At 34.8% G+C, this 27,506-nt stretch overlaps 1 protein-coding gene across 4 annotated transcripts in view; it reads left to right on the plus strand.

Annotated features, from left to right (window-relative positions):
- SEPTIN7 (septin 7) overlaps positions 1-27,506 on the plus strand; it is a 119,087-nt gene that overhangs the window by 19,412 nt on the left and 72,169 nt on the right. Inside the window, exons 1-4 of one of the 4 annotated variants that reach the window (XM_030308225.1) lie at positions 5,384-5,389; positions 7,870-7,873; positions 13,410-13,415; positions 14,383-14,485. In XM_030308225.1, coding sequence (XP_030164085.1) covers positions 7,871-7,873; positions 13,410-13,415; positions 14,383-14,485 — 112 coding nt within the window. In that variant the 5' untranslated portion in view covers positions 5,384-5,389; position 7,870. Of the gene's footprint in view, positions 1-5,383; positions 5,390-7,869; positions 7,874-13,092; positions 13,098-13,409; positions 13,416-13,593; positions 13,633-14,382; positions 14,486-27,506 lie in introns of those variants that run through there. The other 3 variants (XM_030308222.2, XM_030308224.1, XM_030308223.2) reach the window with 3 other exon arrangements.

Genomic DNA, 27,506 nt, shown 5'->3' on the forward strand with positions numbered 1-27,506 from the left:
TTAGCAACTTGTAGAAGAATAGTTGACCAAAAATGTAAGAGTGTATTTCTGGACTGTCAGTTGTAGTCCATTGATTTGTGCGCCTGTCCTTATAGTTGTACCATGCTGTTTTGATGACTATAACCATGTAAATGAGTTTTGGAACTAGGAAGTGTGGTACCTCTAGCTTTGTTTTGTTTCCAGATTGTTTGGCTATCCAGTCTCTTTTGAATTTCCACATGAATTATAGGGTTAGTTTGTCAGTTTCTACGAAGAAACCAACTGGGACTTTGATAGTCTTGGCCTTGAATTTGTAGAGTATTGCCTTCTGAACAAATTGTCTTATCTATGAATGCAGGATACTTTTCATTTACTTAGACCTTTAGTTTTTTTGAACAATGTTTTACAATTTTCATTGTGTAATATTTGCTCTTTTGTTAGATTTATTCCTGTTTTTACTTTTGATGGTATTACAAATGGATTTTTTTTTAAGTGTCATTTTGGGTTGGTTTTTGCTAGTGTATGAAAATGTAATTGGTGTTTGTATATTCATCTTGTTTCCTGCAACTTTGTGAGTGTATTTGCACACGTGCGTGTGCACACGTGTGTATGTGTGTGTTTTAGTGGATTCGCTAAGGTATTTTATTTATAAGATCATATCATTTGTAAGTAGAAATAGTTTTACTTCTTCCTTTCCAATTGGGATGGCTTTTATTTTTCTTGCCAAGTGCCTTGGCTTGAACCTCCAGAACAGTGCTGTGTAGAAGTGGAACTAGACATCATTGTATTGTTCCTGAAGAGTGAAAGCATTTAGTCCTTCACCGCTAAGTATGATGTTCACTGTGGGTTTTTCTTAGATGTGCGTTATGAGTTTGAGGAAATTCCCTTTTATGCCTAGTTTGTTAAGTGTGTTTATCATGAAAGGATGTTGAATTTTTGCCAAGTGCTTTTTTTGTGTATCGGAGATGATCATGTGTTTTATTATTATTGCTTTATTTAGTTAATATGGTGTATTACTTTGGTTAATATGTAGAACCAACCAGTGGATGAGTTCCACTTGTACGGTGTATAATCATTTTTATATTGCTGGATTTGGTTTGCCAGTATTTTATTGATATTTTTTGTATGTAAGGGCATTGGTCTTTTGTTTTCTTTTGAGGTGTTTGTCTGATTTGGTATCGGTAATGTTCTCTCCTCTTTTGTTTCTTGGATTAATTTGTGAACAATTGGGCAGTCTTTAAACCTCTGATAGAATTCACTAGTGGAGCCATTTGGACCTGGGCATTTCTTTGTGGGAAGATTTTGGATTACTAACGTAATTTCTTTATTTTTTTATAGGACTTAAGATTTTTCTATTTCTTCTTCAGGTAGTTTATGTCTTTCTAGGAATTTTTGCATTTCTCTATGTTTTCCAGTTTGTTGGCATGCGCTTGTTCATAGGTTTCCTTATAATCTTTTTTTTTTTTCTGTAAGGTTAGTAGTGATTTGCCCTCTTTCATTCTGACTTTAGTAATTTGAGTGTTCTCTAGTTTTTTTCTTGATTAGTGTAGCTAAGGTTTGTCAAAGTTTAATCTTTTCAGTGAGCCAACTTATGGTTTGGTTGATTTTCTTTATTTTCGTTATATTTATTTTTATTTCTGCTCAAGTCTTCATTTCTGTTTGCTTTGCATCTAGTGTGTTCTTTTTTTAGTTTTTTTGAGGTGAGTGTTAGGTAATTGATTTGAGATCTTCTCTTTTTAACATAGGCATTTACTACAGCTATAACTTTTCCTTTAAGTTCTGAATTAGGTGCATTCAGTAAGTTTTGGTATGGGGGGTGTGTGTGTGTGTGTGTGTCTATGTTATTACTTATCTCAACTTTTCCGGTTTCCTTTAAAATTTCTTCTTTGACCCATTGGTCACAGTGTAGTGTTTAACTTCCACAGATGTCATTTTTTCAATTTTCTCCTGTTATTAATTTATAAATTCATTCCTTTGTGGATGAAGAACACAGTAGCTCATTTCAGCCCTTTAAAATTAAGACCGGGGCGCCTGGGTGGCGCAGTCGGTTAAGCATCCGACTTCAGCCAGGTCACGATCTCACGGTCCGTGAGTTTGAGCCCCGCGTCGGGCTCTGGGCTGATGGCTCGGAGCCTGGAGCCTGTTTCCGATTCTGTGTCTCCCTCTCTCTCTGCCCCTCCCCCGTTCATGCTCTGTCTCTCTCTGTCCCAAAAATAAATAAACGTTGAAAAAAAAATTAAAAAAAATATAAAATAAAATAAAATTAAGACCAAAATGTCTAATATATGGTCTGTCCTGGAGAACATTTCATGTGCATGTAGAATGTATTTTGCTGTTGTCAGATGCAGTGTTGAGTCTAGTTGTTATGTTTAGGTCTTCTGTTTCCTTGTTTATCTTCTGTGTACTTACTTTACATATTTTGAAAATGAGGTATTGAAGTTGAGCTATTGTTGAATTCTCTTAATTGCCCCTTTCGTTTTGTCAGTCTTTGATTTGTATATTTTTGGACTCTGTTTTTAGGGGCACGTATGTTTATAATTGTTATACCTTCTTGATAAATTGATGTTTTAATCAGTATAAAGTATCTTTGTGGTAACAATTTTGTCTTAACGTCTGTGTTGTTCCCACTCCAGCTCTCTGTTTTTTTTTTTAAATCCTTTTTATTTCAAGCTGGTTGTGTCTGTGATTCTAAAAAGTTTTTTTTGTTGTTGTTTTGTTGTTTTTGTGCACCATATAATTGGATCATGGGTTTTTTTTTTTAATTTTTTTAACGTTTATTTATTATTCAGAGATAGACACAGAGCGTGAACAGGGGAGGGGTAGGGAGAGGGGAGACACAGAATCTGAAGTAGGCTCCAGGCTCCAAGCTGTCAGCACAGAGCCCGATGCAGGGCTCGGACTCATGAGCTGTGAGATCATGACCTGAGCCCAAAGTCAGTCGCCTAACCAGCTGAGCCACCCAGGTGCCCCTGGATCACAGTTTTAAATGTGTTCAGCCAATATTTGTCTCTTTATTGAGTGTTTAATCTGTTTCATTTACTCTGGGTACTGAAAGGTGAGATTTATATCTGTCATTTTGCTATTTGTTTTCTGTATATCTTATGTCTCATCAGATCTCTGGTTCTGTTTATTTTATTTTTTTCTTTTTCTATTTCTGAGTTACTTCTTTTTTTGTTATTGTTGTTAAGCAGATATTTTCTAGTGTACCATTTTAATTCCCCCCACCCCCCTACTTCTTGCTATATTCTTTTGAGATTGTGTGTATGTCTGGCAGGAGCATTGTCCTTGGGATTATAGTTAATATCTGAATTTGTAACATTATAATCTGGGTCATTATAGGGACTCCCATTATATATATGTTGGTATGTTTGAGTATGTTCCACAGTCTGTGGTTCTGTTCATTTTTTCCCTTCATTCTGATTTGTATCTTTTCCTTAGACTTGGTTAATGTTATTTGACCTATCTTCAGATTTGCTGATTCTTCTGCTAGCTCAGATATGTTGTTGAGCTTCTCTAGTGAAGTTTCATTTCAGTTGTACTTTTCAACTTGAGAATTTTTGTTTAGTTCTTTTTAATAATGTCTCTTTACTGATATTTCCCACATTGTTCTCATACTTTCAGTTTTTTTAGACATGGTTTCCCTTAGTTCTTTTAACAGATGTAAAATAGCATATTTAAACTCTTTGCCTAATGTCTGGATTTTCTCAGGAAATAGTCTTTATTGATTGTAACCCCCCCCCCCCCCCCCCCCCCGTATATGGGACATTCTTTTTTTTTTTTTTTTGACATGTTTCATAGTGTTTTGTTGAAAACTGGACATTTTATTTTTATTTTATTATTTTTTTAAATGTTTATTTATTTTTGAGAGAGAGAGTGAGACAGAGTGTGAGTCGGGGAGGGCCAGAGAGAGGGAGACACAGAATTGGAAGCAGGCTCCAGGCTTTGAGCTGTCAGTACAGAGCCTGATGCGGGGCTTGAACTCACGGACCGTGAGATCATGACCTGAGCTGAAGTTGGACGAAAACTGGACATTTTAAATAATACAACATGGCAATTCTAGTCAGATCCCTCCCAGGGTTTATTATTGCTATTTGTTGTTTGTTTAATGACTTTCCATAAAGTCTGTTTTCTTTTGCCATGTGTTGTCACTGAAGTCTCTGCTTATCTTTGTGGTTATATGTGGAGTCTTCCAGGGAAACATCAGATAGGCCAAATAATGATAGTTCTTTGGGAATGGGGCTTTAAAAGAGCCTGTTCTGCCTCCTCAAGTTTCTGTCAGGATGCTGATTTTTGCCATGATTGTGTGCTGTTGGTTTTCAAGGCTACTGTGGAGCTGGGAGGGGAGATGAGAATGGGCAAGTTATTTAGGTTCAGCCCTCTTTTTTTTTTTTTTTTTGAATAAGCACTCTGGACTGCTGCACACCTTTTGTTAATTTCCAGAGTTCTGAAGAAATTGATTTTGACCGTTTTTTCATTGCTTTTAAAGGAGCGAATTTTCTGAGATCTTTACCTTGCCAGTTTCTATACTCTTACTGCAGTCTATAACCTTTTAATTGTTTTCCAGTGTGCACACAAAGGAATGTTTAAAGGTACATAATACCATGTCATCTGTTTAATAGTTTTTCCACTCAATATGGTGTTGATTGTCATGTATTCTTATGAAACTTGTAATGCATGGTGTTTTTGCCTATGGGAATACCATGATACATTGTTTCCTTCACTTCTTTTTGGAACTTAGTTTTCACAATTTTTCATTATCATTAACTATTTTGTTGAATGTTCTTTTAGCTAAATGTTAAATATATTCTCAAAATTATAAAGTGTGGAAGTGGAATGTGTTGTCTGGGAACATGAAAATTTAACCTTTTGATTTGCAAGACCAGATTGCTCTTCAGGGAAATGGTTTGAATATATATTCCACCAGTCACGTAGGAGAGTGCTTATTTGCCAGCATCCTCACCCAGTACTGGGTACCATTGTTCATTTCATTTTTGTTCTCCAGTAGGTCTTTTGGCATGATGAAAATGTTTTATATCTATGAAATGTTCTATATCTATATCTAGTATGGTAGCCACTAACCACATAGATTCTGAGCATTTGAAATGTGACTAATCCTAAATGAAGTGTGCTGTTTGCAGAGATTACTACAAAAGAAAAGAATGCAGAACAAGGGATAATGTGAAATGAATCATAATCATTTTTATATTGGTTGCGTGTTAAAGTAATGTTGTATATCACTGGTTAAATAAAACATGTAATTAAAGTTAAACTCACCTTTTTGACTCTTACTTCCTTAATGTGTTTGGTGGAATATTTACAATTGCATATGTGATTTACTTTATATTTTTATTAGATAGTGTTGATCTGGACTCTAGACCATTTTTCCTTTAAAGCTATTTAACAGCAGCATGTTCTCACCCTTTTAAGATTTGTCACTTTCTATTTATTCATTGAGGATGGCAGCAAACATTCAGTTTTCCTTTCCTCCTCAAGGTCTGTCATTGTTCTGGGGCATTTTAGTGCTCATGTGTAAAGCTCATTCAATAATTCAGCTTCACAGTTTTGGGATTGTGCTTGGGCCATCATTTAAATGGCCCCATGTGGTCATCATCTCAAACTTCTGTTCCACCTCTAAAATCTTCATTGTATAGCCCATTCTAACAATACCTTCACATTCTTTTAGCTCTCTCACTTGTTTCTTACCTTCCATCCTTGACCCTCTTCATTTTTGTCACTTAAGCTATACTTATCAGTTCCCTTGATCCCCTGTACTTTTCTGCATATTTTCTGCAAAATAACAATTCTCAATAATTCCTACAGTTTATTGGCTTATACTTAAGCTGCAGATTGCTACTAGACAAGAAGATGCTATGGCTTCACGGATACATTTACACAGATTTGTGGTCTTTAGCTTTAATCTGTGTATAGAATTGCTTGGCTGCCTCCTATGGAATCTTAGTCTTTCTTGATATTCTTGTGGTTGCTAATTCAAATCTTTATCTCTTAATATTCCCTGGTCCTCCTCTCCTCAGTTAGGATTAAAGCATCATTTTCTTTGGACCTTAGAGAAAATCTCACCCTTTATTCCAGAACATTATCTGTATCCTCACTTACCTTTCTTCAGCCAGTTGTCTACTTAATCTTTTCTTTAAAAAAAAAATTTTTTTTTTAAATGCTTATTTTTGAGAGAGGAGAGAGCATGCACGTGCGAGAGCATGAGCAGCGGAGGGTCAGAGAGAGAGGGAGACACAGAATCCGAAACAGGCTCCGGGCTCTGAGCTGTCAGCACAGAGCCAGACGTGGGACTTGAACTTATAGACCTCGAGATCGTGACCCAAGCCAGTGTCACATGTTCAGCCAACTGAGCCACCCAGGCACCCATACTGGATCTTTTCTATTAACATTTAAACAGGGGCAATTATCTCTCTCTTTTTTCCGTACAACCCTCCCTTGACCCTGTGTTATTCTTCAGGTTCTACCTTCTTGTTCTTCATAGATAATGCATTTAGAAAGAATTGTTTATATTCATTGCCTATACTTATTCACTGTTGATTTACTTCTAATCTGCATTCTTTTCTTATCTTTCCCCTGCTGGGACTAAGGTCTCTGATAAGTATATTTTTCCATATCTTTATATTGACCACTCCAGGTCTTGTGGTACGGTTGACCACTTCTTGAAGGAGACCTCTACAGTTGATCTCCTTGAACTGCTTCCCTGAACTAGTTTTTCCCTCATTCTTTTTTCTCTCATCTTTTCCTAGGTTTGTGTAAGTGGGATGTTAGTGTTGGTTCTGGCCTGCTTCGTACTTTGTGTACTGTATTTGGATTCATACCCATGGCCTTCATACCATTTAAATGTTGGTGGCTTCAATTTTTTTTTTTTTTTTTTTTTTGAGAGAGAGAAAATGCAAGCAAGGGCAGAGGGAGAGGGAGACACAGATGTGAAGCAGGCTCCAGGCTCTGAGCTGTCAGTGCAGAGCCTGACGTGGGGCTTGAACTCATGAACTGTGAGATCATGATGTGAGCTGAAGTCGGACGCTTAACTGAGCCACCCAAGGGCCTCTAAATGTTGGTGGCTTAAAATGTTAATATCTGTGTAGCCTAGACATTTCTAGAACTTCTAACTTTTATATATGCAAGCTGCATACTAGACATTTGTATCCCTAAAGTCCAGTTAGCACCTTAAACTCAGATGATTCCTGCTTTTAGTGATTGGTAACCACTATTAATCCAGTTGTTCAAAACTAAACTTAGAAATCTGAATCTTTATATCCCCCAAGTTAGTTACAGTAAATTCGTCTCATTAATATCTAACCAACATTGTCCAGTAGAAATTAATGCAAGCCATATATGTAGTTTAAATTTTTCTAGTAGCCACATTTAAAAAGTAAAAAGAAACAGGTGCAATTAGCTTTAGTATATATATTGTATCACCCAATATTGTCTAAAATTTTATTTCAGCATGTAGTCACTGTAAAAATTAGGATATTTTTCCTTATTTGTTTCATACTGTCTTCAAAATCTGGTGTGTATTTTGCACTTAAAGCACATCTCAATTCAGGCTAGCTAAATTTCAAGTTTTTGACAGACATTTGTAGCTAGTGGCTACCTTAATAGACATTAGAATTGTAGTTTCTATTTCTCTTCGTCTTCTCTGCTTCTTTCTTGGCTTAAGTCCTAATTTTTTCCCTGGGCTACTGCACCAGCTTTTGGGATTGCAATCATTCTGAGAACTCTGCCAGTTCATCTTCAATATTCTTGTTAGTGGTAATTTTCTAAAATAAGAATGTGATTCTTCATGTGAATTAATGTGATTGTGCATTCTTATGCTTCAAGTCCTTTAATGTTCTCCATAAGCTTTCAAGATGAAGTCTAATCTAAGTTCCTTAGCATGGTTAACAAAATCCTTCATGATCTGGCTTTTGTTCAATTTTCCTCTGCTGTAGCTCCCAGACCTTGAAAATGAGATGTGTTAAATTGTTTGTAGTTCTCATAGAGAACCATGCTCTCCTCTTGGTTTTGAGCCTTTGCAGTTACTCAGGCCTTTGCTTTGAGACCCATATATTCCAGCCCTACCTACATTTCACATCACACTAAGGACTACTAGTCCTTCAGGATCTATCTGAAGGATGTGACCTCAGAATCGACCAAGCAACCCCCCCCCCAACCTTTTTCATTCTCATAGCCATCCTTCATGCTTGCCTACATCATAGTATTTTATCCCTGTGTTATTAAAATTGCCTTCTAACTTACCTGACCTTAAATTCTTAGTTTCGTAAGCAGGGGCCTTGTTTTTATTAATTTTTACATACCTAATTGTTACTACATACATTGTGAGGGTCAGGTGACTGTTGATTGAAAGAGAATGTGGTAATTCTATAAGTAGATATGTAAATTCCAAGTTCAGGGTAAAGAAAAAATTGTTTTAAATTTTAAGTTATCTCATTCTTACATGTGTTCATAGAATTGAATATTAAAATATTTTAAGCAGATTAATTAGGAATCCAGAATAGAGAACATAAAAGTTGGTTTCATCAGGGACATAATTGCTCATCTCACTAAAAAGAGAGGAGCTGGGGGCAGGCAAACTAAGACATGAACTTTTAAAAAATATGGGGAGGGTGGTGCCTGGGTTGCTCAGTTGGTTGAGCATCTGACTTTGGCTCAGGTCATGATCTCACGGTCATGGGTTTGAGCCCCATGTCGGGCTTTTTTGCTGATGGTGGAGAACTTGGCTTTGGATTCTCTGTCTCCCTCTGTCTCTACCCCTTCTCTGATTGCATTCTTTCCCTCTCTGTCTCTTAAAAATAAATGAACATTAAAAAAATTGGGGAGAGGGGACATTAAAGCCAACATTTAGGACATGCCCATGTAATCTTGTAACATTTTAGTGTTCTTGTTATATTAAATCTGGAATCTAGATATTTTTATACCAGTTATATTTAAAATATTTAAAATATTTAAATAGTGAAGTTCTTTAATTTTTCCATTGGGTCATGTAAGACTAAGCAAGTGCTGGACAGTTATATCTATGTGTTTAATGTAAGGCTTTTGATAGGAATACTAAGGAGTAGACAAGTGAAATTATTTATCAATATCTTTTCTTTTTGTAGTGTGTAGTTTTTTGTGTTTAGAATTGCTTAAACTTTAGAAGAAAGAAACTTTGTTTTTTTGTCAGTGTGTAAAACAATATTATACCTGTTTTAAATTCCAAAGGCTACAAATTGAACTTGAAGTTATTTAGAAAGATCAAATGTTTATCTTTGAAATTTAAAGTTAAAGATATAAACTTTGAATTTTTGTAGTCTGATTTTTTTTTTATTGCAGTTATTTAGAGGGAGAAATAGAATTCTGGTGATAGGAAGGTAATTTGGGGCTGAATGTCTTATTTTGTAAAGATGAGGAAAGCTGAAGGTTTGTAGCACATCTTAGCAGGGATATGTTTTAATTTTCCTCAAATTCTGATTTTTATAAGGCTTCTTTTCTGCTATAACTCCCCTTGCTCAATTTTATTGTTGTTACGGAAATATACATTTGGCAGTTTTCAAAATAAATTGCTGCTTTTCTCTTTTGGAAAATTTATTAAAACCCATATTAACATTCAGACCTTTAAAAATGATAATGGGTTTCAGGTGCCAAGATTTTCGTAACTTTATTCTTTGGAATTGGAACAAATGGCAAGAGAATGTGAAGAATTCTTAAGGGTTCCAATAATCTATCAGTTGGAACCTGTTTGAAAGCATCTTGTTCTTTAAATATAATTGATTTCTAGAAATAAGGTTAAATTAAACACTGAGACACTGAGATTACTGGATATTGTATTTAAGTTGATTTTTCCACAGGCAGTGAAACAATAAGCAATGAATTACTGCGGTTTGATTTTCTTAAATATGAATTTTGATGTAGAGATTTGGCATAGTAAACTGAAAGATTTTTGTAAATATATTCCTTTAGAAAAGATGATTTGATAATTGTTTCTTGTTATATAACTGATGTTTCAAATCAAGTAATACTTTTAAGACCTTATGGTATTTTGGTAGATGCTTGGGTGAGAATATGCTTTTATCTATATTCACATGCTTACAAGTGTCACAGTTATATCACATCTATAAATAATGTTTCTTATCCAGAGATTATGTTTCACACTGGTACTGTGAACATTTTATTTGCCCAGGAAAAGAATCAGTGGGTGGTTAAGGTTTCTGAATTACAGACTGTGGCTGATTTTAGAATTTGGGATAAGGAAAGATTCTTATGAAATGTGAAAAATCTGTTTTAGTCAACCAATGTTATATTATTAGTATATTCCCTAAGTCTTTTTTTTTTTTTTTTTTTTTGTCTTTGGACACAGTTTTTTCCTCAGAAGGAATTTTCCTAAAAGTATATATTTCAGTCATTTAGCTTTTTAAAATGTCTCCCATGTATCCATCCGCACTTTGCTAGGAATTTAGAGATGAGAATGACATGGTTTTTTCCCTCTGGGAAAGAATTATAGGGGGACTGATAAGTAATGTGTTTAATTTTAAAATAAAATATATAATTATTTAAAATGTTATAGTTCTGTGCAAAGAATTGTTTACCCTCAACCTACTCACTCTTCTTCCTCACTAAGTTACTGTGATTGCTCCTAACTAAAGTTACCAGTAACCTTATTTTTATGGTTATGTTTAGTATTTCATTTGACTCTTCAATGGCATTTAATACAGTTGAGTGACCTTGAGCCAGTGCTGGTGTTCTCACTGACTGATTTTTCTCACTGTTTCTCAGCCTGACATCTCAGTGTTGGAGTGCTCCAGGACTCTGTCTAGACCCCTTTTTTATCTATAGTTTCTCCTTGAGAATCCAGTCCTCTCCTAACACTGCCTATAAGCTTATAATTCCTTAATCTGTATTTTCAGCACCAACTAACCTTGCAGTTTCTGGACTTAGGTATTTAGCTGCCTCCTGGATATTTCTTCTTGAATATATAGTAGACACATCAGACTTAACATATTCAAAGCTGTTTTTGATTTTGACGATATTGTCCTTCATTGTCCACTCTCCCACTCCCCTTATTGTTCCTATTTTCCCTTAGAGATATCACTCCATTGAGTTATTTAAGCCAAAAACCTAGGAGTTATCTTGGTCTGCTTTTCCTTCAGTCATATCCAGTGCATTAGCAATGTCCTGGCAGTTTTACCTGCAAAATATATTCTGAATCCTTCTTGCCTCTTCTTGTGTCCACACTGTCTAAATTCAGTATACCCTTTCTTTCTTGGACTGGTGGCAGTAGGCTCCTTACTAGTTTTCTTATTTCCACTCCTTCTCTTAGCTGTAAGAGCTATCTTTAAAATACAAATCAGGTCAGGTCATTTGCCTGTGTACAACCCTCCAGTGGCTTCCCATCATGCCTAAAATAACATCCAAATTTCTTACTTTGGCTGGGTCCCACATGGTCTGGCTCTGCCTGCCTCCCTGACCTCGTTTTCTATCACTTATCCCCCCTAATCCACCACTTCATTGTAGTTCATGTACCTTCTTTTTGGTCCTGAAAGTACCAAATTCATCTCCACTTTAGGGTCTACCCCTTTACCTAGAACTCTTTTCCCCCTTATCTTAGTCCAATCCCAATATTGTACCATCAGCCAAAGACTGTCCTAGGCCTAGTCCCCCTAAGACACACGGGACTCTGTGGTGTTTTTTCTTTGCCTTTTGTCTGGAGCATCCCTTGCATATGCAACCTAAAATAATCTCTCTGAAACTTTTTCTACTCTCCCAGATGGCTTCTTCTTTTTTGATGCCACAATTTATGTAATTTATTTAATCTTTATCTTGATGGAGCTAACATTGTAGTTGGAGGTGGGGTAGGATGGAGATTGCAATAAACAGGATGAGTAAAATGTATATTAGATGGCAAAAAAAAGTGCTAAGGAGAGAAACATAAAGCTTGCAGTAAAGTACTGAGGAGAATGGAGTTGTAATTTTAGATAAGGGTGGTCAGGGCACGCCTCTCTGTGAAGTTGACATTTGAATAATCACCATCATCTGTTCCAGGTTGTGATATAACTCATAGATTTGTGTTAATATAGAATATAGAGGTTCAGTTTCCCAGACATTTTGTCTAAGGTTAGTCTACTTTCTTTTCTATGCTTCATTAGTTGCCTTTCAGTTTTCACAGCTCACATTAACTTCATCCTCCCATTTGTTGCTTGCTATCTTTAGCTTCCTTTCCTGTATCCACATGTCTGTATTTCTTCCAGTTCTGAACTTTAATCAATACAACTTGAAATACAGCACTATATTAAAGATTTTTTCCTAAAACATTTGAATTTATCTGATCTGGGCTGTCTTAATTCAGTGATTGACAAAGCAAAATCGTATGAAAGTTACATTTTTTTTTTCTTCATGGGATTTAAACTTGGTTCCGGGTGTGTGTGTGTGTGTGTGTGTGTGTGTGTGTGTGTGTGTATACCTGTACCTTCTTTTTGGTCCTAAAAATACAAAATTCATCTCCACTTTAGGGTCCCTTTGCCTAGAAATCTTTTCCCCCTTAATTCAATCCCAGTATTGTACTGTCTGCCAAAAACTGTCCTAGGCCTAGTCCCCCTAAGACCCCCTAACACCCCTGTGGTGTTTTTTCTTTGCCTTTTGTCTGTGTGTGTCTTTGCCTTTTGTGTACACACACACACACACACACACACACACACATACACCTTGCTGAAACTTTATACTTTACAGCTTTTCTACCATTTCTTTTAAAACTTCAGGTGTAGAGCATAGTAATTGGGTTTTATAAAAAGATAAGAGGTTTTTGTTCCATATTTTGTCAGAACTGCTGAAAATTGATTAAAACTCGCTGGGCCTTATATCCCACACACACAAAAAATTATTACTTTGACATGTGTGGAGAAAAGTCTGTCCTCACTTTATTTGTAATTTCTACTTTGTTGAGTTCCATGTAAGTAACTTTTATTTTTCCCTCTATTTTTTGCTATGTTCCAATGGATTTGCCATTCCTGTTTGGACTGAATGTGTCATGTACAATTCTTGGAATTCCTCATTTACTGTTCCTCTGTGGATCTGTTCTGTTGGAATCTGGAACACTGGAATGATGGAAATGTGTTCTTTACAAAGTAGCTGTGAGTATATGAGATAATTTATACAGATATGTTTTCAGTCTAAATTAAATTTAACTTACAGTTGAATGAAATAGCCAATGAAGCCTTAAATTTAATACATTATTAAATACACATAGTAGGCTTTCAAATATTTGATTTTAAAATACTGTACTCTGAACAGTATCCTAATTGGTATATTTAAAATTAGTTTTTCCGTTTAATTGGTTTGGTTATCTTCTCAACATTTGGCTTAAAGATTATATGAATGAAAAAGGGGTATAAGGTGATGGATGGAATATTTTGTTACATCTGTGATGCTAGTGAGGAATGCAGATAGCTGTTTGCTAAATCCACCTGTGTTAAATTGCTGCGTTGATCTCATAGGAGTCTTTTTTTTTTAATGAGAAATTGTGTCAAAAACGTTTAAGAGAAATATGTACCTCTTAGGAATATTTTGCCATTGTATTTTAATGATGAATAAGACCTACCTCTAGGTAAAATTAACAGGCTACTCATTCAGATGGTCTGAACTATGGACAGTTTTTCTCAGCATTGGGTAAGTTAAAAGTCAGATTAATTTACTACACCAATTTAAAAATAGGTTTCTTTGAATTACTCATGGAGCTATTGTTGACGTCATCAAAGAATCAAAAACCATGCAGAAAACGAATTCTGATTTTCTTTAAAATCTGGATAAATCCAGATGTCCCTGGCGAGGGAGGCAACAGGGTCATCTGAAATGCTGAAGTGGCATAATTGGACCTGGTATAATAGCTTGAAAGATATTGTTTACTGATTGAATTGATCACTAGAGCCTTTAGGAATATGAAAAAAATTGTTTAAACTCAACATTTGATTTTGTTTCATGAGTAAGAAAACAAATTTCAAGGTATTCATACCTGTGGTAATTAGTATGAGCAAAAGGGATCATTGAAAGTGTTCTTAACATAGTATTAAGGGGATGTGAATTTTTTTTATTGTGAAAAACCCTTCGTTATGTTTTTAGTTTATTAGAATCTTCTTACTGACTTATTGTAAATTGAAATCTTTGCTCTGAGGCAGATTTCATTGGTTTTTATTTTCTTTGGGTTTTTATAATTGACCGCTGTCAAATCAACTCATACTCAATTCATTTTGTCTGTTGCTGCAATTATTTTATTGGCAACACTATAATAAAATCAGTTTGATTTGCCATGAATAATAGTTTGTGTAGTTTTCTAAAATAGGTTATTGAAGGGAATTTGAAATGTGTGACAGAAGAGTTTTGCTGATACATTAATAACTTGGCCCTTTTTGTTTTTCTTAGCAACAGAAGAACCTTGAAGGCTATGTGGGATTTGCAAATCTCCCAAATCAAGTGTACAGAAAATCAGTGAAGAGAGGGTTTGAATTCACACTTATGGTTGTGGGTAAGATATGGTTTTTTTTGTTTTTTTTTTTTTTTACTAAAATTAGATTTTGATCTGAGTTTTAAGTTATTAATCAACTCTGAATGAATTTAAGAAGACAGTAGCCTAAGTAACTGCAGGAATCGTGGTATATTTTATTATGTGAATACATTTTAAAATTTAACTCTGTGGCATAATAGGATTTATATATTTTCTTACCTCTTTTTTTTAAGGTGGCACAATTTTAGAAACTAAAAGTTGAAAAGTGGTGGGGGTGGTGGAGGAATAGAACACTGTCAAGAAGTTCTCTTCAGTTGGTAATGCTACAAAAGCAAATAGTGTCTAGTGGTTCCTCATTACTCCAGGATAATTTTATTCTCTGGCTCATATACTGTAGTGGAGTCATATAACATGAGCATTTAGCTTAAACATGTGTGCTCTGAATTTGAAAAAGAAGTTGGGGGACAAGGTAGAGGTTCGTAGTCATGCAAGTGATTACCCTGGAAATTCATTCAAGGAGTATAAACTCTGTAGCGAGTGAAATATGGCTGTCTCTATTCTTTAATTTAGCCTCATTTTTCTTATGTGTTTGATCCTATGAACACCATACTCTGCCTGAAGTCCATTTTAAGAGGCTGTCAGGGGTTATTTGACAGTATGTTGGTACCATCATTGTTAAATTTGAAGAAGCAGCATGGTGTATATAAAGATTAGTAGTCTTAAAGGACTGTATAATAGTTTCACCTCATATAGGCTGACTTTAGAACCTAAATCCTTTTTTTTTTATTTTTTTTTTTTCAACGTTTATTTATTTTTGGGACAGAGAGAGACAGAGCATGAACAGGGGAGGGGCAGAGAGAGAGGGAGACATAGAATCGGAAACAGGCTCCAGGCTCCGAGCCATCAGCCCAGAGCCTGATGCGGGGCTCGAACTCACGCACCGCGAGATCGTGACCTGGCCGAAGTCGGACGCTTAACCGACTGCGCCACCCAGGCGCCCCTAGAACCTAAATCCTAAGGATGATGAAACTTTGTTGTATTTCTCTATATATTTTAAGAAGGTGAAAGGCAGGGTAATGGAGTCACTGTCCTTGACAAAGAAAATTGAATTGATGCTGGGTCTTTATGTAGTGTTTATTAATTTTTGCTAATTACACTCAACTCCTGGTATTTTTCTTTGGGTGTTGAATTAGATTAATTGAATTAGCTATGAAATCCTCCTTCACTGAAGAGAAGAATGTTTTCTCAGTTGATCAGAGTATTTTACCTGATGGTACTTTGTGGTTGTTTGGAAATGTCTGTGTTGTGTTAGTTTCAATAGTGAAAACTTGGTAACAAAGTTTGCAAACTTGATGTTTGCTAGAGTTGGTTAACTTGCCTGTCTCTGGTTGAGTAGAAGTATAGTATACTCAGTTTGCAAATTGCAGCTGTGAAGCAGAGGTAGTAGATACATGGATAAAATGTATAGAACATACCTTTTCTTTTGTAGAGTAGTTAACATGATCGTTACATGTGAAGAAGTACTCCATCTTACCTTTACATATGTAAAGCTTGTAATCTTACATGACAAACTATTTATAAACAAATATAATATCATTTTTTAATTTGTAAGAGAAGTTCCTACATCTATTAGGAGAATTATAACAATTCAAGCAAAATTTGATATTGAAATTTTAAAGAATAACTTCTTGAATATATACTTAGTGGAATAATATGTGGGGGTCAAGGCCAGATATTTGATTTAAAATCTCTGACATTTTTCCAGATGAAAAAAATTTAAGGCAGCTGAAATAATTTTTAGAGAAACTGTGCAATCTCTGAATATATCTTATTTATTAGTTTTTCTGGTCAGTCCTTTATTGAACTACAGCTTTTGTTTTTTCTCTTCCTTGTTAAGACTTTAACTGAGATTATGGGGCAACTGGGTGGCTTAGTCGGTTGAGCATCCGACTTCGGCTCAGGTCATGATCTCACAGTTCATGGGTTCGAGCCCTTTGTCAGGCTCTGTGCCGACAGCTTAGAGCCTAGAACCTGCCTCAGATTCTCTCTCTCTGTCTCTCTGTCTCTCTCCGCCTCCCTTCCTCCCTCCGTTCCCTGCTTGTGCTGTCTCTGTCTCTCAAAAAATCAATAAATGTTAAAAAATTTTTTAACAAAAAAGACTAACTGAGGTTAAAGAAGAATGGGTGTCAGTATCCTTACTCTGTTTTTCCCGCTGTACCATGAATATTATTGTTTAATTAGCTGTCCCTCTATAGACTTGTTGAGTGGAAGGACTAAATCTTTTCATGTACATAGTTGCAGTGTCTAACACCTTTTAAGTAAGTGTCTAAGAAGTGGTTGGTTTTCTGACTTTAGGCCAAATCTAACAGCATTGTTTGCAAGTCACAGAAAGCTAAAGCTAACCTTGCTTTAATATTCTTAACTTAGAGGGGCACCTGGGTGGCTCAGTCGGTTGAGCGTCCGACTTCGGCTCAGGTCATGATCTCGCGGTCCGTGAGTTGTAGCCCCGCGTCGGGCTCTGTGCTGACTGCTCGGAGCCTGGAGCCTGCTTCAGATTCTGTGTCTCCCTCTCTCTCTGCCCCTCCCCCGTTCATGCTCTGTCTCTCTCTGTCTCAAAAATAAATAAACGTTAAAAAAAAAAAATTAATATTCTTAACTTAGAGACTACAAACCCTTCCTTATAAGTTAACTCCTGATTTGAGACTTAAACTCAGAGTAGTTGTAGCTTTTATAACAATTCTTGGCTGAAGACTTGTACATTAATACAAACTGAAAATCTGTATTTAAAAGTTGATTTCTTTATGAAACTCTGTCTTGTGTTGGACAATCTTTATCCAGTAACCTTGCCTCATAAACAATATTTATTGAGTCCTAATTTAAGTGATTTTTGTATCAGGGAGGCATAGTGTGTATTCCCATGTGTTAAAAGGAGTTTATAACTTATGTGACAACATAAGCACACATAAAAAGGTAAGTAACATTTCTAGGAAGTATACATGAGTCAGTGGAGTCATACAAAAATTAAGGAACGTAGAAGTGTAAGGGTATAGGAGAACTTGTCTCTGGTTGCAAAGGTTATTACTGCCTTATTTGAGGAAGAGGTATTAGGGCAGGTTTTTAAAGAATAGAATTGAGTGAACAGTCCATTTGGGAAAATAATAGCCAATACCTCCATAACCTATTATGCATCAGGCAGTGTTCTGAGTATGTACTTAACTCACGCAGTCCTTCACAACAACCGAATGAAGTAGGTATTACTGTTACCCCTATTTTAGAGAGAGAAACTGAGGCATGGAGAGATTAGGTTACTTGCCCACGGTCACATTGGTAAGCACATGGTAAAACCAAACCCTGTCTGGTTCTGGTTCTTATTTCTCAGTCTGCTGTGTTCTTAAGTACTACATAGAGGCTCTTTTGGGGGTATTGGATATAGCGCAGAGCTCAGTAGAGTGCATCCAGTATGCCTTAAACTTAGATGATTTTATTTGGATGTTCTGTTTTTCCTAAAAAAATGAAAGAGACAAAGAAATAAAGGGGTTAGCAGGGAAGGAATGAAGGAGTATTAGAGAACTTAAATGCATATATGTAAGCAGTGTTTTTCTGCCATTCCACTGGAATGAGGTGAGGGTGTGGCCTCGGGTGGGCATGAAGTGGGAGAGGTGAATTTTCTATTTCCCCGGTCGTTTTCAGCTTCCACATCCTTTCATAGTACGAATATCTTACCTTGCTGTATGTTAGTCTAGTGACAATATGGTGCCTGCTTATATAGTATGTATGCTAGTTACTTTTTATATTTGCAAAGAAATAAGTATCTATTTCAGTGCACAAAGAAAAGCAGGTTGTTAGTTTATATGTAATTGTGCTTAATGGATGATATAGAGGGTTTTCAAGATTAATTTGTACTGCACATTGGCTTTAGGATCTGACCCCTAAGATGTGACTTTATAATAGTCGGAAATTAGGCTGGAAAGGTAGACTAGCCTAGATTTTGAAGACCGTGGCTGTCCACAAGGATAAGTAGATTGGAATCTTTACTTAAAAATTTAGTTTAAAACTCAATGTGAGACCTATCAAATAATGAAGACACTTAGGTCTCTAATTCAGCAAAGTGTCAAACATATTTGGGCTTGGAATTTGAGTATCTTCTGTGTGCTTCTTTTTTTAAGAAATTTATTTTTCTTTAATGTATATTTTTGAGAGAAAGCTTGCAAGCGGGGGATGGGGAGAGGCAGAGAGAGAGGGAGACACAGAATCTGAAGCAGTTTCCAGGCTCTGAGCTGTCAGCACAGAGCTCGACAACGGGGCTCAAAACCATGAACCATGAGATCATGGCCTGAGCCGAAGTTGGACCCTTAACTGATGAGCCACCCAGGCGCCCCTCTCTCATGTGCTTCTTAATTAGACTTGACTGTGCTGAGAAATAAAATGTGAATTGTAAAATCCTGATTTTACTAGAATTCTCCAAGGAGGTAGAACTCAGAAAGACTATAGATTGCTTTGTCTTTCCAGAAAGTATTTTTGAAAACAAGTGATATTAAATCTATTATTTTGAATTCTTTTTTAAAATTGAAGTATAATTGACCTACGGTGTTATTAGTTTCAGGTGTACAACAGTTGACAGTTCTATATATTACCAGGATAAATGCGCTTACCATCTGTTACCATACAAAGTTATGACAGTATTATTAACTATATTTCCTATGCTGTATTTTATATTCCTTTGACTTATTTATTTTAAAGCTGGAAGTTTGTACTTTTAATTCTTAGAAGATAAAATACACAGTTCTATCATTTCTATAATCTTGGGCTTTGCACAATTTTTATGGTAGAGATTTTCTTTATTTGTGATTTGCGTGATGCATTTGACCTGTACCAAATGTCTTTAGTAGCAGGAATGGCATTTCTTTTTTTTTTTTTTTTTTTTCCCAGTGGAACAGAACTTCTCACATGCTGCTTTGGCTGTTTTGGGGATTCAAAGTATATCATAATGCGTTTTTTATGTATGACTTATTAGCAAAAATTTAGGAGGTATTTAGTCAGTAATAGGATATACAATGTCTGTCATAGTTGTCATTTTCCCTCTTCTTGTTGATGTTTGAATTGTAATAACACCCAGAGTTATTTGCAGAAACTGAAAGGTGGTATTGACTCATTTTGTTTCTAGGTTATTGGGCATTCGGTAGTACTGTTTAATTCTAAAGTTACGATATGTTGGAGACTTAAAGTGCCTTGAGTAATATTTCAAAAATTTCTTCCTAGAGCTCTATTTTTATTTTACTTTTAGTAATAAAAGTAAGTAATGATGATTATACAATGTTGTGACTATAGAACCACTGAATTGTACACTTTAAAATGGTGAAATTTATGGTGTGTGAATTTTATCTCACTTAAGTAATGTAACCAAAGCAGAGGAATTTTAGGGAGAAAAATCAGATAATTTCACATATGCACTATTTTAATTTTTTTATTCATTCTAGGTTTTTCATCTGTGTATTTTAAAAGGTGCTTTTGTAATAAAGTTAATATGTTTCATTCATTGAAATTACGAAATACAAAAAGCATAATGAAAATATTACCAAAATCTGTTACTCAGTGATAGCTCAAGCATAGAAACATACAGTATTCTTGTTTAGTATATGTGATGTTATGTGAATGTCTTTTAAAATTAGCTGTGAATTGTGATCATCTTTTGAATTTAGATGTCATAACCTAGCTATGGTTGAGTCCTAGATTTTAATGGCTTGTATAGGTGAGATATACTATAATTTGCCTTGTTCAACATTAAGATAGTTACAGGTAAACATGGTTATAGTTCTGTTCTTACATTTTCAATTAATTCCTTAAAATAAAGCTTTGGAAATTTGAATTGCTAGTTTTTTAAGGGTTTTGATACATAATACCAAATTGCCCTAAAATAGTTTGTATACCATTTTGCACATTCACCTAGTGTTGCCAATGCCCCTTTCTCTGAGTCCTGCCAACACTGTCAGTGCCTAAAAATTGGTGTCTTATTTTCACCTGTATTTTATTGTTGCTGGTTAACTTATTTTTTAAAAATATTTATCTTTGGTATGGGTTCTTTTGTAAATGGTATGTTCTGGTTTAATTTAAAAAGCTGTACTCATTTACTTCTTTAATAAGATATAGGTATTGCAGGGTATTATTATTATTATTATTATTATTATTATTTTGTTATTAGGTATTGGCATTTTTTGCCAGAATTTTTCTGTGTTGGGCTTTGTATTAGTTTGATTTTATATTGTCCATGCAATCTTTTTTCTTACGGCTTTTGTTCTTGATTTGAGGTTTGATTGATTTGATTTGAGGTTGATTGATTTGAGGTTACTGGGGATTTCACTGTATTTTATGTAAGTATATAGACTAAAGGTTTAAGTTTTTATTCTGAAATTTTAAATCCATGAGGGTTATTTATTTTTTTGATGTGAGATAGGACTTTGATGTTTATTTTATTTTCTAAATGGTTAAGTAGTTCTCCCCAGACCATTTATTACAAGCTTGATTTTTAAAAATACATGTGCTTGGTTGGTTCTCTTTCCAATCTTTGGTTTAGTTCATGCTGTAGTTCTTCCTATATAAATACCATATTATTAGAGTTATAAATTATAGTAGTTATGTTATTTGTATAGAAAGGTTACTGGAGTTTGTGTTAATCTAGGGATATAGGCAAATAAGTAAATAATATGTAAAATAATTACAGATTGTGTTGTTTTCTAGAAAGTAAATAAACATGGTGGTATCTTTTTAGAGTTATCAGGGAAGACTTGCCTCTCTGAGAAAGAGACTTCATAATAGCACCTGAAATACATGAAAATTAGGACATACTGAAAAAAAAAGAAATAAAATGCTTACAAATGAGATAATTTTCATTAATATATTGCTATATTTATCTACAATGTTGTACTTTGGACAGTTGCATAATAATTTTAACCGTGCCTATCTCAAATTTTAGCCATTGGTTTTTCATTTGATATGTGAATGATTTGCTCTGTTCAGTTTCATAATGCTGTAGTAAAAATTTATGGAATGGAAATTTTGTTCAGTATTTTAACTATCGTGTTAAATGGCTGCATAATATTCTAATCCATGACTGAATATACCATAATTTTTGGAGTCTGCTTCTTCACTAATGGATATAAGTTTGTTATTATCCCTACCTATCCTGTTACAAATAACATGGCAGTGAAGATCCTTAAACACACAAGGTTTGTGTATGTGTGTTGGGAAGCAGAGGGCAGTACTTTATTGATTTGTTTATAGTCCCTGCAGTAGGATTACTGTAACAAAATATTTCAATATTTTGTGGCTCTTGACATATTGGCAAATTGTTTTTTTAAAAGTTTGTTCTAAATATATACTTTTAAAAAAGGGAGAATATATTTTGCAGGAATTTAAGATGTATGGTATAATTGAATGTGGGGCTATTCATTCCATGGATACTTAAGGGAAGAATGTAAATGTAGTTGAAGACACTGTAAGGGAGTAGTACAGGAGGAAAAAAGTATACAAGTTAACTACATCATTAAGTGATAAATGGCATAAGAAATATATAAACCACATGCTGTAGAAGTTTAAAGAAATAAGACTTTATAGCTACAAAGCACACCACTGTCTTAAATCATACAGCTAATTCATGGAAAAATGGTACATGATATTTTCAGTAGTGGTATATTTATGTTTTTTTAATATACTTAATTCTTTATCTGATTTAATTTCAGTATCTTAATCGTGGAGCAGTATAATTCAGACAAACACAAAACAGTTTCATAGACTGGGAGTTTTTTGGTTTTGTAACAGGGACAATGTCTGAATTGACATATATAAGAAATGTAATCTGGGTAATATCCCAGTTTAATTTAGTAGACTTAAAAAAAAGTCATTGGCTTCTCATACATGTTCTATCCTAATCTAATATAGTCTTTGAAAATAGATCATAGTCTTTTGAATATAGGGAGGTGAGTGGAGGTAAGCAGATGATAAATAGTGCATATCAGAGAATCAAATGTGAAGTAGGATTTGTGGTTCATTCTTAACTAAAGTTTTTATGATGGAAGACTATGAATTGTTTATTATGTTACAAGTGGTACTAATTACAGTAAAACATAATGGTGAGATTTCTGTAGTACCTTGTCATAGTCCTGAGAATAGATTTTAATTGAATGATCGATGATTAAGCTGACATAACTGATCAGCAGTAAACTACTAGAAATTATGGTTTAAGCTGATGACATAAAAATGAGGGGTGCCTGCATGGCTCAGGTGTCTGACTTTTGGTTTCGGCTCAGGTCATGATCCCAGGGTTGTGGGAATGAGCCCTGCATTGGAGTCCCCACTGAGCATGAAGCCTGCTTAAGATTCTTTCTCTTTCTCCCTCTCCCTCTCCGCCTTTCCTGCATGCACACACACTCTCAAACAAACAAACAAAAATTTTTAAAAATCTAAATAAATAAAAATAAATAAAAATGACCACTTCAACCCTCAAAGGAATTTCCAGGGAAACGCACACTACTAATTATAGTTTAATAAATGTCTTAGTAGTACACATTTAAAGTGCCATGTAGAGTCAGGGGAGTAATGATCTGGGTTTAATGGGGATAGCATCTTATTTTCCTGATAGGTTAGAGTTCTGAAATCAGTAACTCTCTATTAAATGTATAATTTATTTTGGCAATTTTGTAAAAGAGCTAGCTAGTTACAATTATGGTTTTAATTTATATGTTTAGTGTACAATGAAAATTCGCTTTCCATATTTAACGTAAATCTATCTCATAGTACTTAGTACGGCAGCTGTTACACTAAAAAGAATATGGTACTTAGCCTAGTTTTAAACTAATTTCAGCCACAAATGAGCTTTCTGACCTTGATAGATCATTTTGAATCTCAGTTTCCTTACAACAAACGTTTACCTGGTTATTCCAAGTCAGCCGCCATAGGGCTAAGATTAAAAAACAGAGAGACATACCCCCTAAGAATCAGAGGATTTCACATGGTGGTAGAGACAGCTGGACAATAATGCTGTCTGTGTGTAACTACTTCACAGAGGGCTTGATAATTCGTTTTGTAAATGTGCTTTGTATGTATAGTGTATATATAATTTGCCTAGTAAATCTGTAAATAAATAAAATGTTAATTTTAAGCATACATGATTAGTGCATTTTTACAGTTGAATTTAGTTTTAAGATCCAATGTCTGGGGTGAAGAGGAAAGAAAGATCAGGGGTAGTTGAGAACAAGATGGTAGCTAAGTGGTTAAATACTTGATTAATTCTTACTTTGAACTTCTGCCCTGGTTGAACTCCTTTGATTATAAATATTCGGGGCACATATGTTGTGCTTTTTACTCTGCAATTCAGTATAGCAGCAAAGCTCTTTTCTGGTAAGAGTCAGATTTAGCTAATTTGAAAGATGGTTGAGAATTTGCTCTTATCATTTCCCATTTTAAACAAGGTAGCTTGCAATCGTGTTAACAAAATAAGATTTTTGTGCTTGCCTGTTCTGTGCATTTCAGTAAAGATAAGCTTAAGTGTTTTGCTCAAGTTACTTGTGTGACATTAGCAATTAGTCTTCAGGGTACACTTGGTGCTTTATATAAGTTGCTGCAGGATTAATGCTGTCCTTTGCAAACCTTTTGAGTATTTTATTTTCCCTGGAGTGTATCGGGTTCTTAATGTCGGTTGGTATAAAGCATCTTAGGGATTGTTTTTAGGTTGACATTAAGATTTTGAGTCTTAAAATTAAGTTTGTTTTTTTTTTAATATATAGGTTGGTGTTTGCTTTTCTTGTTGAATCATGTTTTAATCAGATTTAATGTCATTCATCAGTTAACAGTAGTATTTCTGGTTCAAGCCATCATTATAGATAATTTTGATTAAAGAAGAAACATTATAAAATTTTAGTCATCTAAAAGGCCAAGTAAATGAAGAAATTAAATGAACTGTATTTTGATTGTTCTCAGTCTGTTTCCCTGACTCCTTTAATCAAAATTATCTGGGCTTCCTATTTAAGATGCTCATTCCTGGAAGTATGGGAATCTGCATTTTGACAAGTAGTGCCTGTTAATCCCCATTCTAGAGTTTAAAAGAGCACTGCTCTAAGTCTACTTTAATGTCCAGAGAAAGGCATTCAATTATATATTTCTTTGAAATGTTGTTATATATTTTGATAACTCATGTTCTTAAATGTAACAGATATTAAGATACATGGCTTAGAAATATTCTCCCTATAAAAACTGCTCCTTGTTACAAAAGTTTTCCATTAGGAATGTAATACAGAGGAGTAGGTGGAACATTTTAAAAAGGGAGAAAAGGGGCGCCTGGGTGGCTCAGTTGTTTAAGGATCCGACTTTGGCTCAGGTCATGCATCATCTCACGGTTTGTGAGTTTGAGCCCTGTGTCGGGCTCTGTGCTGACAGCTCGGAGCCTGGAGCCTGCTTCGGATTCTGTGTCTCCCTCTTCCTCTGCCCCTCCCCTGCTCATGTTCTGTCTCTCTCTGTCTCTTAAAAATAAATAAATGTTAAATTTTTTTAAAAAGACTTCAAAAAAAAATAAAGAGGGAGAGGAAATCACTATTAACTAATTTTGGTGTATTTTCTGTGCCTCTTATGGATAGCTGTAGTAGCATATTCATTTTTATGTATTCTTTTCACCTAATGCTCAAGGCAGGCATTTTTCCATGTCAAATGGGTTTTTAAAAACTAATTCTCATCACAAGTGCCCTCCTTAATACTTAGAGCATTGTTTAAGTGAGCACTTGTTTTGATGAGCACTGGGTGTTCTGTGTAAGGGACAAATCACTAAATTCTATTTCTGAAACTAGTATTACACTATATGTTAACTAACTAGAATTTAAATACAATTTAAAACCTAATAAATAAAGATATTGGTAAGTTAAAAACATTCTTGATGGCTGATTAATTTTATGAGTGTATCATAGTATACTTAGCCTGTGTCCTTCATGGTACCTGAAATATCCTTCTCTCCCCCCCAACATCTTTACTGTGAAAACAATTACTGCAGTGTTTTTTCCTTGTGTGTTTGATTTCTAGAAGTAGATGACATGGTTAAGGATGTGAACTGAAAATGTTGTACCAACTTACACAGTTACCACAGATGTGCAAATGCTCATTTAATCTCATCCTTGCCAAAATTGAGTAGAAATCTTTTTAAAATGCCAAATAAAGCAAAATTATGTTGCTAAATTAGTATTAGACGAAGATTCTGTATTTTAATTGCAGGCCCTTGATTATTGATTTGAAATTTTTTATCTCTATTAATATTCACACCACTAACAGTTTCTTTGAATGCATGCACATGTTTTTGTTTTGTTTTAAGAAATATTGATGAGGCAGATTAACACAATCACAAATGTAATTCACACAACCCACCGCTGGTGCTGAGGGTATAAATTTTGGTATATGAGATTTATAGAACTTGAAAGAATATGTCAGTCATGTAGCTCAAATGATTAAAGTCTGCCCCACTTTGTCTTTGAAAGCTACTCCTTTAGAACCTCTTTGTAGAACGTGATCCCACCTCAAGAATAAATCAACTCCTTGTTTCACCTCTTCTGTCCACTAGATCTCCAAGAAAATTTCCTTTTTTTTTTTTTTTGGTATGTTCCTATTTCCTTTCCTGATGTCTTTTCTTTTACTTACCCTCTAGTGTGGCATTTGGCCTTAAGCTACCGTCTAGTTTCATAGAGCACTCCACTCTGATAATGCCACAAAACCTTTACTTTCTCTGATTCACACATTTCAAAACTACCCCGATTTCCTTCTAAATTAAAGCATTTATTTCCTTAGTGAATGCTGGGTACAGCTAGAAATTAGAGAAAAAGTCTAATTTTCCCTCCAAGATATAAAGGACTAATAGCAGTTTTTTTTTAGTTTATTTATTTTTGAGAGAGAGACAGAGAGTGAGTAGGGGAGGGACAGAGAGAGAGAGGGAGGGGGAGAGGGAATGTCAAGCGGGCTCTGCACTGTCAGTGCAGAGGCTGATGTGGGGCTCGAACTCACAGACCATGAGATCATGACCTGAGCCGAAACCAAAAGTCAAATGCTTAACTGACTGAGCCACTCAGGTGTCCCAAGAGTACTTGATTTTTAAGAGGGAATGTATTATTGAGTGATCATTAGAATTTTAGGTAATAATGTGAATTTGGAGGAACAAGCAGAGAGAGCTTATAAATGCTGTCAATTTCAGCTCTTTTTCAGTTTAGCAGAACTCCTAGAAGCTTGATGTATAATCTGGGAAAGGTTACAGACCCTAGCCTGAGTAAAGACAATATATTTTAACCAAAAAATATGTGGTAATCCATTTTTGAAATAATCATGAAAAAAAATTCCAAGTAGGCCATTTAGATTTTTTTGTAATATGGAGATAAAAAAAAAAAGGTAGTTAACGATTTGACTGTGTAAAGGATACTTTAATCTCTGAATATAGCAAGAAATATCATAAACATCCTCCTTAAGGCCTCCCACCTTTATTTTAGACACATAGCAAGTGTAAGTTTTTTGACTCTGTGAACGAGGTAATTATTGAGTGGCTTGTTGGAATGTTTGCTATTAGCTACATAGCAGAATTATTACTTAGCTTTTAGAGCTGGTGGTCAGTTACTATAATTAAAATAAGTAAACCTTGTTTGGATAATTGTAGAGCTAGGTCTTAGGGAACCTGTTTAGCTTGCATTTTAAGATTATCATGTGCATCATTTTGAGGAGATGAAATAGTCTTAAGCAAATCCCAGATCACATAATAATGGAATATCTTGGAAATAATCAGTATCTAGTGTAGTCTAGACTGTTCTTGATAGATTAAATCTTCAGAGATAAGCATATTAAAAAGCAAAACTAAGAATAGCACCCTCCCTTCATAACATAATTTTACTTTTCTTATGGGTGATATCTTCTCTTTATTTTTCAGCCAGATGTAAAGTAAGAATAAATCTGTACTTATTAATTTCCTGTCTATGACTTGACTCCTCTCCATTTGGTTTCTTTTTTTAATAAAAACTGCTTTTATTAAAGG

This window comes from Lynx canadensis, chromosome A2 (assembly GCF_007474595.2).
Source record: "Lynx canadensis isolate LIC74 chromosome A2, mLynCan4.pri.v2, whole genome shotgun sequence".
Taxonomy (NCBI): Eukaryota; Metazoa; Chordata; class Mammalia; order Carnivora; family Felidae; genus Lynx; species Lynx canadensis.